The sequence below is a fragment of the Urocampus carinirostris genome, chromosome 1 (genome assembly GCF_059441175.1).
Source record: "Urocampus carinirostris isolate Australia breed hairy pipefish chromosome 1, RoL_Ucar_1.0, whole genome shotgun sequence".
Classification (NCBI taxonomy): Eukaryota; Metazoa; Chordata; class Actinopteri; order Syngnathiformes; family Syngnathidae; genus Urocampus; species Urocampus carinirostris.
In genome coordinates, this window is record NC_142349.1 from 12,003,953 (window position 1) to 12,019,890 (window position 15,938).

At 36.7% G+C, this 15,938-nt stretch overlaps 1 protein-coding gene across 1 annotated transcript in view; it reads right to left on the reverse strand.

Annotated features, from left to right (window-relative positions):
* Positions 1-2,526: 2,526 nt before the first annotated feature.
* Positions 2,527-15,938, reverse strand: part of prkci (protein kinase C, iota) — a 29,134-nt gene continuing 15,722 nt past the window's right edge. Inside the window, exons 4-18 of the mRNA XM_088326770.1 lie at positions 14,601-14,651; positions 13,719-13,804; positions 12,473-12,610; positions 12,310-12,364; positions 11,476-11,531; positions 10,366-10,542; positions 9,365-9,462; positions 8,986-9,072; positions 8,767-8,902; positions 8,575-8,662; positions 5,387-5,512; positions 4,179-4,258; positions 3,863-3,952; positions 3,334-3,449; positions 2,527-3,245 (exon numbers count right to left, since the gene is read on the reverse strand). Coding sequence (XP_088182896.1) covers positions 3,158-3,245; positions 3,334-3,449; positions 3,863-3,952; positions 4,179-4,258; positions 5,387-5,512; positions 8,575-8,662; positions 8,767-8,902; positions 8,986-9,072; positions 9,365-9,462; positions 10,366-10,542; positions 11,476-11,531; positions 12,310-12,364; positions 12,473-12,610; positions 13,719-13,804; positions 14,601-14,651 — 1,472 coding nt within the window. The 3' untranslated portion in view covers positions 2,527-3,157. The remainder of the gene's footprint in view (positions 3,246-3,333; positions 3,450-3,862; positions 3,953-4,178; positions 4,259-5,386; positions 5,513-8,574; positions 8,663-8,766; positions 8,903-8,985; positions 9,073-9,364; positions 9,463-10,365; positions 10,543-11,475; positions 11,532-12,309; positions 12,365-12,472; positions 12,611-13,718; positions 13,805-14,600; positions 14,652-15,938) is intronic.

A 15,938-nucleotide genomic window follows, 5' to 3' on the forward strand; every position in this document is an offset into this window, starting at 1 on the left:
CAATTGTAGCTTGCGTGTGTGAGTTTTGTAAAGAGACTGCATTTAAGACTACTTTCACTGCGTAATTAGTCCCTACGGGGTTGGGTTAAAGGGATAAAACATCCGACAAGATAAAAGCAATTACGAGGGGCTGTGTTTTTATCTGTCATTAATGATGCAGGGTGAATGAATTAGCCATGTGCTCTTCATTGGGTGAGAAGCAGCCACAAGCCAAGGGAATGCGTGGGAGTGCTGGGGCATCTTCTGGAAAGAGTGCACGGGAACAATGTCAAAGAATCCATTGTGGGATCTAACAATTATGCAGCAACAACTGTATTGGATGGAGTGATTTTTTTCTGCCTCCCCACAAATGTGACTCACCTGGGATTGCATGTGAATTGACCTTCTCCCCTCAACACTATTGTTCTGACTTGTTGGGGGCCACAAATCAATCGGTTTCATTATTTGCAGCAAATTATCATTTCCTCGAGCCTCATGGTTTTTGCGGGGCATTAGGTCAGGAAAAAGAATGCGGAGTAAGATGGTCAATGTGTCAATGACTCTCAAGGGGCCCTAAAAGGGGGTGATTGTAGAAGAGGGGGTTATAATTGTGACTTGTGAAGAACAAACATGCTCAAGCTCAACAATTTGCAGGTTCCAGTGATTCAGCTTTAAATGCAAGCCCATTCTAATAAGAAGGTACAATATTTTATCTGAGGTCAGCAAGAACAAAAAAATGGAGGAGGGACTTTTTGTATAAAACTCAAACTCTTAGTATGGTTAACCTGTGGTATTTATTTGTAAAGACCAAAAGCTTGCCATATCAGCCTAATGAGGTACTATTTATAAAAATTAAGGTATGGAAATGAAAGTAGTATATTCCGGATTTACATGGAACAATTAGCCTCCAAAATCATTTTAACTCATCAGCACAAAATATGGAAGGCATACAGTGTTCGTAAACCATTTTAATGGCCAAATCCGAGGACTTTTAAAGCCAATTTTGCAATTTCACCACACCATTAAAAGAAAAAATTTGGTGTAAATCACGTATTTTGCAGATCCACCAATATGTCTGCGATCTACCTATGTGATTTTTATTGTTGTGTGTGCATTTATGTAAATTGTAAATATGAAGCCAAATGATTTTTAGATTTTGAGTAAACTCGCAAGTTTATTTGTGGATCTGAACAATACATGTGTGAATATCTTTAAGACATATCTCTCCACATACAGTTGTTGGGTAAATGGACAAAAATGTATAGCTTACATTTTCAGTTGCAGGAAGTTCTTTCTATTACATTTTACCACTCCGAAACGCTAGCTTAATTCTTTGCAAGGTCCATAATTGATGCAAAATCCTTGCACAAATATGCATTTCATAGTGCCCCATTTAGGTGTACCATGCACATGTCCTCTTGTGCGCAACCTGAAAGGGGGTGCTGATGCTTCATAGGACAATGCCATAAAAACTTAGGACAGCTGCCGTTAATTTAAGGGGGAACGAATGGCAAAGCTGCCAGAGAGCAGTGTCAATGCCATTTTAAGCAGACTTGTTGTGAACCATGGCAACATTTTATAGCATTTATAATAACTTCACCCAAACTTCAAGCACTTATCAATCCTTGAAAACACATTTAAATTCAAGCATTTTCATGGATTTCAAGGACCCAAACAAACCCTTCATACAACGTTGAGTAAAAGATTCTTACTGAAAAAGAGGAATAAAATGTTTATTGTCCTTTTGCAATCTAATAAAATGTCAGCAGAGTCCTGTGGGTGGCTTTCAAAAAAATACCCAGTAACAGTTTGTCCTCGATCTGGTGATTACAAATTCTCTAAATACAAAAACAAAAAAATGTATACCAAAAAAAGGTTGTTGTTTGAGGTCGGAGCTCTGTTGCCTAACGTTTAGTGTTAGAGGTAACATTTATCAAATAACAAAAAGAATATATATATATATATATATATATATATATATATATATATATATAATGTGTGTGTGTGTGTGTTTTAAAAAAACTGTTCTAAAGCCATAATTTACTGTGCTCAAACATGTCTGAGCACAGTAAATGTATGTTTTTTACATAGAATAGAAAAGAGCTTAAAAAAAGGCATAAAATGGACCAAACCATGATAGGCTACTTCTATGTATAAAACTAGTGACGTTGGTGAAGAGTTAAATAGCAATTGTGTCAAATGAAAGCCCAAAACAATCTATATGGGAAAATTAAGGTATTGTAAACATCAGCCGCACATACAAATTTCAGTGTTGTCTGTGTGTCATGTTTTGCTTAGGAATCGCGTTATTGTCAAGAGGTTAACTATTTGAAAATTGTTTTTTTTTTCCTTATCTTTTCAGCCGCACATACAAATTTCAGTGTTGTCTGTGTGTCATGTTTTGCTTAGGAATAGCGTTATTGTCAAGAGGTTTACTATTTGAAAATTATTATTTTGTTTCCTTATCTTTTATAATAATACTGCTTTTAAGTTCCACAATCAACTATTTTAGTTAGGAAACCCTATGGTCAGAATCGATTTCTGAAGTTTTTTTTTTTTTTTTTTTTTTTTAATCTTTTGTAAGCAGCAGACATATCGATTCAGTAACCATAGGAGAATATACACATAAAGACATACATACAAAAAAATGTTTTTAAACTTGGTCCTGTGTGAATGTCCAATACCAACATGGCTACTGGTTCACAATCGTTTAGTAAACCAGTGTCCAGTTTTGATCCGCAAGCGTCATACACACACAATTTATAATTACTGCAATTAAATAGAAATATAGATGTATATATATTTTAATATTTAGTGTTTTAAGAAAAATGCGTGATTTGAATGAATCTAAATTGAGAAGAGGATAAAAATCAACAGTTTCATATGTACAAAAAAATAAAGCTGTATACAATAAGTAACCTTGGAAGAACTTGGCAGCGAGGCCCCCCATTGACACAAATATATCAGTGCAGTTTTATATCCATACATACACACACACGTGTGTATATCTTTTTAAAAGAGAGTGTATAAAAATAATTCATAAAGACTTAAGGTCGGGTGGACAGAAGTGTGATACTACTTTTGGCAACAACAAAAACTGGAAAATTATATTGCTGGGTCGCCTCAAAACCTCACAGCATGAAGACATGAATGCAAGAGTGTATTTGCCTATCTCCCCTCACACGCACTCCTCAGCAGACATTAGCAGCGGGTTGATGTACTCGAAGCCCTCAAACTCTGACTGATCAATCTTCTTCACCACGTCGCTAAACACAGCAAACAAGAACAAAGGACAACGCATGGATGAATTGATTCTTTTAGTGGCATGTGATTGTACCGAACATGGAATCATACTCGTCATCGGGAGTCAACTGGATGGGTTCGTTGGTGAACTGGGCATCGAAATTGTCCAGGCCGAATTCACCTGAGATGTTGGGCTTGAAAGGAGGGACTACTTGCTTTTGCTCCAGCTGTAATCAAAATGGCATAGATTGAATTGTTGGTTGACCATGCGCTCAGAACTCATAACACCGGCATCTAAATACACAATATGGCTGCATTGATTAGTCAACGTTGCTGACAATGAATTTCATTGTCGACACTTTTTATTGTAAACAAAAAACATTAGGAGCCCAAATAATTAAAAGCCTCATTAGGCAGGCAACGCATAATGCTTGTATATACTGTATATATCTATATCAATAGGAAAACGTTAATAGTATGTGTTGTTGTTGTGCTCGCCCTCCTACAGAAGCCATATCATTTTTTTCATTATCAAACATTTTTGAAAAGCGAACCACTAGCGAGTGCCAAAGAGCCACATGCAGCTCCAGAGTTGCTTGTTGCTGATCTTCGAACTACAGCAAGCGTATAAAAGACTCACAAGCTCCCAGTCGACATTTCTGAAGAAGGGATGGCCCATGATGTCGGCAAAGCCTGTCTGAGCGTGGCAGCCCAGACGCTCTTTGGGATCCTGTGAGACGACATTGTGGAAGGTGAGAAAAGAGTCTAAAAGTGAGTGAGTGAGAGTGAGAGAGCGAAAGAGAGAAATTGCAAAATGCCGACAAGGCAGATAGGTGAGAAGCTGAAATGTGTTAAAACCAATATCTGCAATGACATACAGCAAAATGAGTAGCAAATGGCTACAGTTTGTGACTAGGGTCAGGAGATCTTTCAGTATTTATGCAAGTTCTGCCTACCTTGTTTAGAAATCCCTTAAGGACGCTGGCAGCTTTAACTGACAATGAGCGGGGAATTCTGATCTGTTTTTCCAATATGACTGCAAAAAAAAAACAGGATGAGACAAATGACAACGTATTAATAAATGTAAATGTAACTATTTGGAACGAACTTATGAATGTGGAGTTTGTTTGCGTCATATAGTTATGTCTACGCCAGGAGTCCTTACTGCAGTGACCAGATAATATTGTGAATTCCTTGGATACTTAATTGTAAAAAATACTTGTTTAGTTGGTCTTCTCTATTCAAAAGAATAAAATGTATATTGGTTATTTTGTGAACACAGTACACATTCTTAAAAAAAAAAAAAAAGTACCGTATTTCTACATTATAGGGCGCATCTGATTATAATACTCAACCCCCCCCAGAAATAGTCTTTTTACAAATATATTTCATACGTAAGGCGCACCAGACAAAGGGGCTTGAAATTAAGACTACAGCAAGAGCTACGATACGTGTTCAACAATACACTTATGGCAATGATTAATCAGTTGATAAATGTAACTGATGAAAATAACAAAACATTGTAACAGGAATCGAACCTGCATTGCAGTGGCGAGGACACTACCATTAGACCACTGTTGGTAATGACATAACCTTGTGGAAGGCAAAAAACAAAAGTCTTTGAACAAAATACTAAATAAGCTCTTTTGTGTGCGTTTACATATTAAAGAGGTTATTGACACACAGGTGAAGATGTGGAAAGACTGTTTAACCTATCAGAATGCATTAAGCAAATCAGTGTTTTTGGCATCGTAAGTAGAAATGGTGTGATAATGAGCTAAGCTCTAATGACTTAGTTTGCCATCTGTACTGTTTAGGTCAGCGCCTGTAATGCACATCTATATATACACTACACGTATTTTCAATCTTATTTCAGAAAAATTTGGTTTTTTTTTAGGTGCGCTTTATAGTCAGGAAAATACAGTACTCTTGTTTTCAAGCAACTCATCTTGCAAGGTTTTTTTTTCATACAATGTACTTGTAATTGTTCGCAAAATGTTGTGCATTGATTTTCCATCTAATATATTGATAATCGGATTGTATCATAACAAGGGATACTAGAGGTTCCTACTCCTACACCCATTTGAAACGATAACTTATTAAAAGAAATTACAGACTGAGGGATTTGTGAATACCTGGAACATTTTGCCATACTTTTCATTACCTTGGAAGAGGTAGTCTTCTGTGTTTTGGTCAGGATTGTCAGAGCTTCCTACGATGTCAAAGGGCGACCGACCCGCCATCATCTCAAACATCAGCACACCCAGCGCCCACCAGTCCACGCTGAAGCCTAGGCGCACAAATTACAAGCAAAGCTTCAGATCCCACTTCTGACATTCCGTTTCCCTTGTAATGCTACCAACTAAAAGTAAGATCGGCCTAAAAAAAAATCCAGCCTAAGCTCAACCGATTATCTTAATTTGAGGGACCAAGACGGAAGCAAACCCGAATTTGCTGTGAGCAGGAAGGGTGATTTTGGCTGTCACACTCATTGTCCCTGCCACCCCGCTTACTTACAAAATGCTTGAATTTATGGCAGAGAAAAAAAATGTATGCACCTCTAGAGAGCAATGACTAAACCTCAAGGGCGCATTTTCTTTTTTAACTCTCATTGTGCTCGTTTAGTGTGCCCGTTTTAATGGTGAGAAAGACTCAATTTAAAAAAAATGCATACTGTTCATTACATCAAAATGCATTCAAACATGAATGCCTAGGGGTTTTTTTGTGCAAATAAGATTAAATATTTTTTGTAGAAATCATTTGGAGGTAATGCAGAGGAGGGAGACTTTTTGATTGTAAGTGCAATGACAATTAGAAGACGTCTGTGTGAGGCAAATGTATTTTCACGAATCCCACGCAAAGTTCCTCTGTTAAAAAAACGACATGTGCAGAAGAGGCCTAAACTGGCTCAAGAAAAATGGAAGAACATTTTGTGGACTGATGAAAGTACAATTGTCTTTTTTGGGTCCAGGGAGCATAGACAGTGTGTGAGACGACCCCCAAACCTCAGTACACATTGAAAACAGTGAAGCATGGTGGTGCAAGTATCATGGTCAGGACAGGTTTCTCCTACTCTGGAGTTGATCCTTTTTATTGTGTTCCATTATGAATGTCAAGAGACTTGAAGAGGTTATGTGGCCTTATGTCGAAATGACATGTTCTTGAAGACAATGACCCCAAACACACCAGAAGCTGGCAAATTATTGGTTCCAAACTAGTAAAATTAATGTTATTGAATGGCCAACCAAATCCCCAGGTCTCCATCTAATCGAGAAATTGTGGCGTGATAAACAATTCTGATTGTGAAGCAAAACAAAAAATGGAAATGAATTGTGGAATGTTGTTAAGCAATAATGGAGTGAAACAACCACTGAAAGGTGCCAAAAGTTGGTTGACTCTGCGACACAGATGTGAAGCAGTTACAAAAAGTTGTGGTCATGCAACTAAATATTAAGATTGCTAAATCCTACCCTTTTTGGGAAATACAAAATAGTTTGTACAGTCAACAACAGACACTGCTATTTTTTTAACACAGCTCTTGAGACTGGGAGGTCGCTGGTTCGCGCCTCCATCGACATTTCGTTCTGTGTACATTGTTACAAAGAATGACAATACAAAGGAAATTATTATTATTATTATTATTATTATTATTAAACTTTTTGCCCAAATGCACAGCCTTCGCAGCCTGCCTATTCAGGGATCAGAATGGAGATTTTCATTTTCAGCTGAAATAGCCAGGGTCCAGCAGCATTTATCTTATTTGCTATGTGAAAATTGCACTAGAATGAATTAAATCCAACAAAACAGAAACCATGTATTTTTTTCAGTTTTAAGATGTTTAAAACAATTGGGGGATTACAATGTTACAACCATCACCATTGTTGTTGTGTTTTGATGATGAAGATGGACCTTGTATTTAGCTACTAATCAACAATATATATGAAAATATATACATTAATAACCATTCATCATTAATTTGAAAATAGAATGGACAAACTGAACATGCTTAAAGAAAATACATGTCAGTCTGTGACAGTTTTCTCCAGCCATGACCACTTAAATTTATTCTTGATTCCTTTATCAATCTCGGAGACAAAAGCCTCGTTTTCTTTTCTTAGTATTTTCATATTTACTTTTTCAAACACTCATTTCACCGTTTGAAAAGACCGGAAGGAGCGCCATGTTTGAGAAAGCCAATGCTCTGAACAAAAGCTCCGCTGATTGGTTATCAGCGAACCTATCGACCAATGGTAGGAGTCGATCTATTTGTTAGCTAAACCACGTTGTGTGTTATAGATCTAATGCGCTGCGCTTCTTTTTGCCGATTTTTCTCGCGATCTCTAACTGCTAACTTGGGGTGATGAAACAGTCACGTATCATACCTCACCCCCCCAAAATATTTTCTCATAAAATTTAGACGATTTACGGGAATGACCTTTGGGGTTCAAAAACAGCGGAAATCCGCGGAAAAGTCTGATCCCTGCCTATTATGAATGCTGGGTCTTGTTTGTTTTCTGAGAATCAACTGCACCTACTGGTAAATTGTTTTGCATGTAACAATCAAAAATCTACTAAGACATTCTAGTCAATCACGTTGCACTGCTATTATTTTCAATAGCACTGTGTGTTTAAATAAAGCCTATTGATGGAAATTGTCATCTATACATTTTTTTAATGCTATGCATTAGTTTTTAATTATTTTTCCATATGCAGGAACTGCTTTGGAACTTCAAAAAATATACAGCATGTATTGGTCCATCTACTGGAAAATTAGCATCGTTTAAAAAGGGGTGGAAAAAAGCCTGCGCAGTAAATAATAGGAATTGTTCCTATCGCCAGACAGACAAAGGAAAAATGGAAGAGCGCGCCAACATAGATGGCACTCAAAGGAGCTTAAAACGTCCCTTTAAAGGCCTGAGCTCCTTCAAGGGAAGCATCATGCGTGAGCGTCTGGAGGACGTGCCGATCAGCCAAGCCTTATAAATGCTGGCTAGGTGGTTTGTTTTCTGAGAATATTCTGCACCTACTGGTAACTTGTTTGGCATGTAACAATAAATAACATACTAAAACCTGACATATTCTGGTTAGTCACATTGCACTATTATTTTGAACAGCACTGTATTGTCATGTGATAACTGAAGTTTGACGGAAAATGAAGTATTTCTTAGTACCGCTAAGTGAGGTCACAAGAGTTCAGCTTTTGATAATTAGGGTTTATTTTGTTTGTTTATAGTGATTGCTTGCATTATTTATTTATTTATTTTACTTACAAAATGTAGTTTGCTAAAAATGTGTAAAGTTTTTCAAGCCAATAACCTAGCTTGGGAACTGAATGTATGTTGTGATTCCCACCGTAATCCTCTCCTCTGAGAATTTCAGGAGCGATGTAATTAGGGGTGCCACAGAAAGTGCTCGTCGTATCACCTGGTCTCAAGCCCTCCTGCACAAAATTAAATCAACAAATAAAGACATGATCTCAGTTTACTGCTGAATGCACATACACAACCTTTTTATGCAAACAGAAGTAAAAATGCACATATATACCTTGCACATGCCATAGTCTGTGAGTTTGATGTGTCCTTCAGAGTCAAGCAGCACATTGTCCAGTTTAAGATCTCTGTAGATGATGCCACGCTCATGGAGGTAGTTGAGTGCCAGACTGATTTCAGCAGAATAAAATCTGCAAAGTAACAATAGATAACACACAACTCTTAAACTGAGGGGGAAAAGAAGGGTTAAATATGCATCGTTTAGTGAGCTTACCTGGCGTGCTCTTCAGGAAGCTTCCGTTGTCTTTGCATGTGGAACATTAGGTCACCGCCATTCACATATTCAATAACAAAGAAGAGTCTGGGGAAAGCAGATTTGAATAAACTATGCCTTTGGGATAGGTCTGCGTTAAGCAATTCAGATACTAGGCTCTTAAGTAGCTACAAGTTAAGACAACCTTACTGGTTAGGTACAGTGGATGAAGTCTATATACTCATGCTCAAATGAAAGGTTATTGCAATAAAACATCCACCCCCTCTCCAATGTTGCCTATAAAATTTAAACTAAATAGACTTTGTGATTTTGGAAGGATTAGTAGCTTTTTAGTAACTGCTTTAAAACGCACAACCCATAGTTTTAAAGTCCATCATACCTGCTTTCTGTCTGGAAGCAAGAGTGCAGGCCCACCAGGAAGGGATGATTGGAAGCCTGCTCAAAAACATGCTTTTCTGTCTGGACCCAGTCGATGTCCTGAAAAGAAGAGAGTGTGGGACATATATACCAACAGATATCATTTCAACATTGTGTTGAAGCACTAAAAAAAGCAGCATATGCCATCAACGACCGTGGACGGCAACTGGTTTTAAGGGCGGAACCAGAAGCAGGGTTCCTATTGCTTAGGGTATCTTAAATGTAGGACTTTTTAATGTCTTTAAAATCAAATTTAAGACCAAACAAAACAAAAAAACACCACATGAATTAGAGGCAATTTTAAACAAATATCTATTTTCATTTTATTTGTATCCACATTTTGGCCCAGTTAAAAACTTTCTATCAGAATATCACAGCACTCGCCAAAGTTTTAGGCATAAATACAATAAATAAATAGGATGTTTACAGTACTTTGTGCATCCTCAGTCAAAACTGGCAGATAACTAATTCCAAATAACTTCTACATTAATGAAGCATTTTCATCATGATGCATAAAAAATGACTTCTTAACAACCTTTTTAAGTTCAAACAAATATAAAAATTTAATGTGTTCACATTATTAAGACCTTTGAAATTTGGACATTTAATGTCAATTAATGCTTTATTTTTAGAATATTGATTTTAATGCTTTTAAGACTTTAAGGATCCACAGGAACCATGAGAAGAGACCAAAACACGTAGACAGAAATGAGCGATAATATAACACCATTTCAAAGAAGTACAGTGGTATCTCTTCATACAAGCTTAATTTGTTCCAGGATTGTGCTCATAGCACCAAAAGGACCACTGTATATTGCATTGAAGCAGAACTTGCAATGATGAAAGATTTAGAGTAAGTGATTCAACCAAACACAGCGGTCATGCCTTCACAAAAGACTCAAGATTTAATATTGTTTTAAGATGCAAAGCAGGAAAATATAACTGACGCACAATGTGACTTACCTCGTCATCATTGACAAGCTCCTTTTTGACCACCTTCATGGCATAAATGCGCTCGGTCTTCTTAAGCTGCACTAGCAAAACTTTGGCGTAACTGCCTCGACCGATTACTCGCAGCAGGTCGAAATCGGCCAGGCCAAGGCTGGAGGGCGACTTTCCCGTGTCTCGGCTGTTCCGTGCCTGACCATTGAATAGAGTGCACAAAGGTTGATCTTGAATGTGTGATGGTCGGTCATCATTAAGCATCGGGTCCGAAAATTCCATCTAGTTCGAATTTAATCCCCAAACCATTGTTTAGGTGACATTTCATGATTATATATTTTTTTACCTTTATGAAATTGGTTGCCGTTTTTGATCGTACTTTGCCCATTTTAAAAACCCTCACACTTATGAGTTTTTTAGACTAGTTATCTTCAAAATGTATGATTTTAATTACCAATGTTAAACATTTTTTTGAACAATTTCTGTATTAATTGTATTTGTCAGCATTACAGCTATTTTAGGCATTATTAATATGTGGTGTGATAAAATTAGTAGGATTGATTACATCCATTTTCAATACCAGTAACTTAGATGTCATCTAGACGTGTCTCTTTTCTTGACAAACAGAATAATATTAAACCCTGGATAAATTGTTTTGTAAAGAAAGTCACTATAAATAATAAACATAGAAATACCACATCCTGTCCGATTTAACCTCACCCTTCACAGTTCCAAGCGGGCCTTCTTATCAGCATGTCATTGACAACAAGTTGTAGTCAAAACAAAATGGTCATTTCTAATCCAAAGGGCAGAATACCCATCTTTTCACATGCATGGACTCTTGAAACCCTTATTGTGGTTCCGCTTGTCCTTCTCATGAATGCAAAAGCTGACATTGCGTTGTGAAAGTAGCTTATGTGGGTAAATATTTATAAGTCTTAACATACATTTTTTAAAAATAAATATCTTTATTAATAAGATCCATCACTTTTATAACATGGATGTGTATCGGTTTATATTTTGTTGTGAGCTATTCAGAGATTAAATTTACAAATGCATACCAACAAATCCTGTTTACAGAGAGGCATATATGAATGAAATGAGTTATGAATAACAAAAAAAAAAAATCACCTCTTTTTCCTCTCCGTCGTAAGTCAAGCTTTCTCTGGAGTCTTTATTCTGAGGCCCTGAGTGAGAGCAAGAGAGAAAAATGTGTCAGTCAGACAGCAGGAGAGGGGGAGGCAAGAAAAAAGGAGGGAGAAAAAGCAGGTGAAAGACAGTCATGCTTTGTCAATTTTTTTTCACAGCTCTGAGAAGCTCAAATCATTTTTGCATCAGATGGAGTCAGGGGAAAAACATTTCCATTTTACAATCTGATGTAGCAAAGTATGCTTAAATGGAAAAAAAAAAAAAAAAAAAAAAAAAAAAAAAGCAAGATTATTTCATATTTAATTATTGTGTAGTTAATTTAAAATAGACTCATAAATAAGTCTCAGAAAGATACACTTGTTTAAGTTGATGTTTATCAATAATTACTGTCTTCTAATACTAGTGTTGTGGATTTTACACATCTAAAGCTTTAAAAAAAATGATAGAATGTGCTCACTTTAAAAGGGGTGGCTGAGAGGACAATATTAGATCGTTATGGATTTTTTTTTATAAAAGGGGTCTTAAAAAAACTGTATGATCATTAAATTGTTTTTACATAGTCAATTATTTATTTACTAAGGCCAATCATATTCCGTTAACTTTCTAAAAAAAAAAAAAATCAGATTAATTAATACTTTTAAAATACGTATTGAGGGTTTATAATGATCAACTCAGTTTTAGAAGCAATAACAATAAATCGTGGGAATACAGTTCAAATAGACCACAACTTTGGTATATGTGTCCATAAATACTTCCAAATTAACAATCTTGATAAATACCAGTAGTGATTTTGTATAAACCTCATCAGTTCATTACCTGGCTGCTCTGTTGGATCTAACTGACTGGGTGGATGACCAGGCATTATTGGCTCCTAAAAACATAAAATAACAAAAAAAATCAAGTTACAATACTGAATGGATAAGTTTTGTGGATGACAAGTACCATCAATTGAGAGACAAACAGAAATTCACTGTATCACCTGGATCATGGGTCGACCACACTCCACAGTGACAAGTTTGTGGCACTTTTTGTGCACCAGTAGTTTGCAGTTGATGCACTTGTATCCTTGTCGGCCAAGACCCCAGATGCGGTCCGTGCAGATGGCACAATGTGCTCTCTGCTCACAACAGTAAAAGCAGAAAATAAATAACAGTTCGTAACAGACATGACAGCTGATGCTTGGCTTTAAGAATGCAACTTTTAGGAGCTTATAAGGTATTTTTAGAAATAGGTTTTTATTTACATTTCTTAAGGTTCCTTAGTAATCACACCATAAAAGGTACAAGTTAGCAGATGAAACTTACTTGATTGGTATTTACGCATAGCTTGTACCAGTCGGCTGTTTATTTATGCATGTCCTGGATACTTATATTCACAATACGCAAGTCAAGTGAAATTTAAGTTTCAAACACACCAATAAAAACTACTGAATAAATGCACCCAGAAACAAGGCAGGCCAAGTTACGGATATCCGATTTACAATGCGGGACCACAAAGGGGCAGATAGTTTATGTCAAAATAAACAAATCCTGGACTAAAAACATCGTATTGTAGCGGATCTAATCAAAATGAATTCACCCAAACAGCAGAGAGGGGGCAACTATTTATACAAACACAGATGTAGTGAAGAGCCTTTTGGCTTTTGCTATATTTACATTGTATCTCAATTTCAATGTTTTTGGCCCAAGTGAAACACATATCTGATGTTATTTATAGAGTGTGGACCATCAACAGTACAATCTTTTTCAAATTGGATCTGGGCCTTAGTGTGTGGACATCTATTACATGTGTACGTGATGAATCTCATGAGCCTGATTTTCCCAAATTGTTTCGTCCTTTTAACACTTTGCTATTCTGTCAATATGAGATGTAAAAAAAGAATCCCAAAAGCTAAAAATTACAATTCAAATCTTATCCAACCATGTCAAATCATGGACACATTGCTTTTAAAATTCACATGTGTTATAGTAATGTGATTCACTATATGAAAATAAGAATTAACTAAGCAAATCCTTTTTTATCATTTAAATCTTGAGCATCACTCCTTGCAATATGAATAAAGCCTTATATTTCTAAGAGGCCAGAATGGCAATTTGTCAATTACAGGGTTCCCCCATGAGAACTCCAAAGAGACTTCCTGACATTGAGCTTTGTATGAAAATGTACAACCATGTGATACAAACAGAAACACTTGTGGATTCAGAATGTCGAGTGTGATGCCGCACCCTGTTAAAGCGCTTGGCCTGAAAGGCATGGCCACTAGCAAAATACAGCTTCCTCCAGCGCCGTGCACCTCGCCGATATATAGATTCTTCGAGGGATGAAGAGAAAGAGGAAATATTAAAAACAAAACAAGACAGTTCTAAAAAGAGAAAGCAAGCTAAAAAGAGTTAATTTGTTCTTCTTAATTGGGGATGTTCATAGTTGTATTGACTTAAAATATACTTTTTAAAAATCCATTTATTTAGGTCTGTGGCGTAAACATGTTTAAGCAAGTCAAACATAATGGATGAGTCTGGTCTAGAGACACGTGCCAAGTACCAGACACTGTGCCTAAGTACGTTAATAACTGCAAAAATTGAATCAACGTTACTCAGGACTCGGCAAATGACCAATCCTGGCTAACCTGATTTCTGTAGCTGAACCACTTTTATTGGTTAACTGAGCAATTAACAGCTAAAGCCTCTTTGCTTGTAGGAAGGTAAGTTCACATCCATCGGGCAGCTTTCAAAACTTAACAGGCACACTGTAATATGTGGCGTCTATATAGCATTATATTTTCTGATGCGAACAATATTCAGTGCCAAATGAGCATAAAAGCAAAATACAAGACAAACATGGTGGCGACTAGTAGGTATGGATATCGCAATGTTAAAGAACTACAAATTTATCGACCTAAAATATTGGTATGATAGTTTGTATATTTTTGCCCATTAATGAAATAAATGTTTTTTTTTTTAAATGGCAAATGATGTTTTTCCTGTACCACTAGGAGGCACCAAATATTACACACTGTTCTTTTAAACTGAAGGACAAATTCAAAGCAAAAATAATACAATGAAAAGAGACCACTAAATAAAAGTATAAGTGTTAAACTTTAAACTTACTGTCTTCACCAGGACATGGCATGCCGGGCTTCTCTGGTATACATGGGAACACTAGAGGAAAAAGACCATTACTTCAGGTCTAATGATTTTCATCAACTTTAATGGGATTGCTTATTGAAAAATTGACTTTCATCGCTTGTACCAGCACACAACTAGGGAGCTTTGTCTCTTGAGTGCTTTTCCAACCATCAAGTGTGAAATTAAACAACCAAGTAAATCTAAAGTTAGTTGCCCATTTCCCACATCGTTTTTGTATGAGCACAAGTGGACTAATTCCCCTGTTGCTAGTCCCAGCCCACGTACTGTTGTCATGGCTGCATAAAAATAAAAAAATCCAGATTCTTTGCAAAACAATTGTCAGAAAGGACATCTAACACATTCAAAGAAAGCGGTAAGAAGGCCGATACATAACAAAAATAAAATTCTACACAATTTTCTCCAAAAAAATGTTACTCTAAATGCAAAATAGATGCCACGTTTGGATCGTCTTCATGTAAACGTTCACTTATCTGGAGCAGTGTTGCTCGGGGACAGCATCTCTATGTATAATTGCAAGGATCTCCATCGATTTAAGGTGATTGAGCATGATGTTTTTTGGTATAAGATGCACACTCCAGAACCACACAAAAAATCCATTAGTGAATATGTATTATTGAGTGAAAAAAAAATCCAACTTCAAGAAATGAATCTTCAAGTTGTTAGAGCAAGTGAATCTTACCAAAAATGGTTAGACTGACCTAAATGATCTCTATTGCTTTTATTAACATCACTGAGGATTTTATCAGACACTCAAAAAAGTTTTTTGTTGTTGTTTTTTTTTTTTATAAAGAAAGGCATGATTCTGCCTGAAGAAAACTTACATTAACCTTTCCAGTTGTACAGAGGTTGGTTATTCATCTTATGTATGTGATACAATAGGGCAGTGGTCAACTTGGCACATTCGCCTAAGACGCGGAAGGTTCCCGTTCCAGCACCGGGTGGAAACAAATGGTGGCCTGGAGAGGGATGGGCGCCACCAGGCTGTACTTGCCCGAAACAACACAGGAAATGGTTCCCCCATGACCCTAGTGGTTAAGGGATTCACCCCCACCTCCCATTATAACTATGATCTACTACCAACATCTGCATTGGGTTCTACATAAATTCACTTTATAAAGCACACAACTCTAAAATAGTATAATTATAGATATAATTTATTAATTCGATTACAGCAAAGATTGTAGTTGTTTCCCCCCCCCCGATTTAATTTTGCAGGGATACGCCTGGCAAGAAGCTCAAAGTACATGACATCAAACTACTTTTTGCACAGGATCAGAGGCAACTCAGGGACAGGGTTCA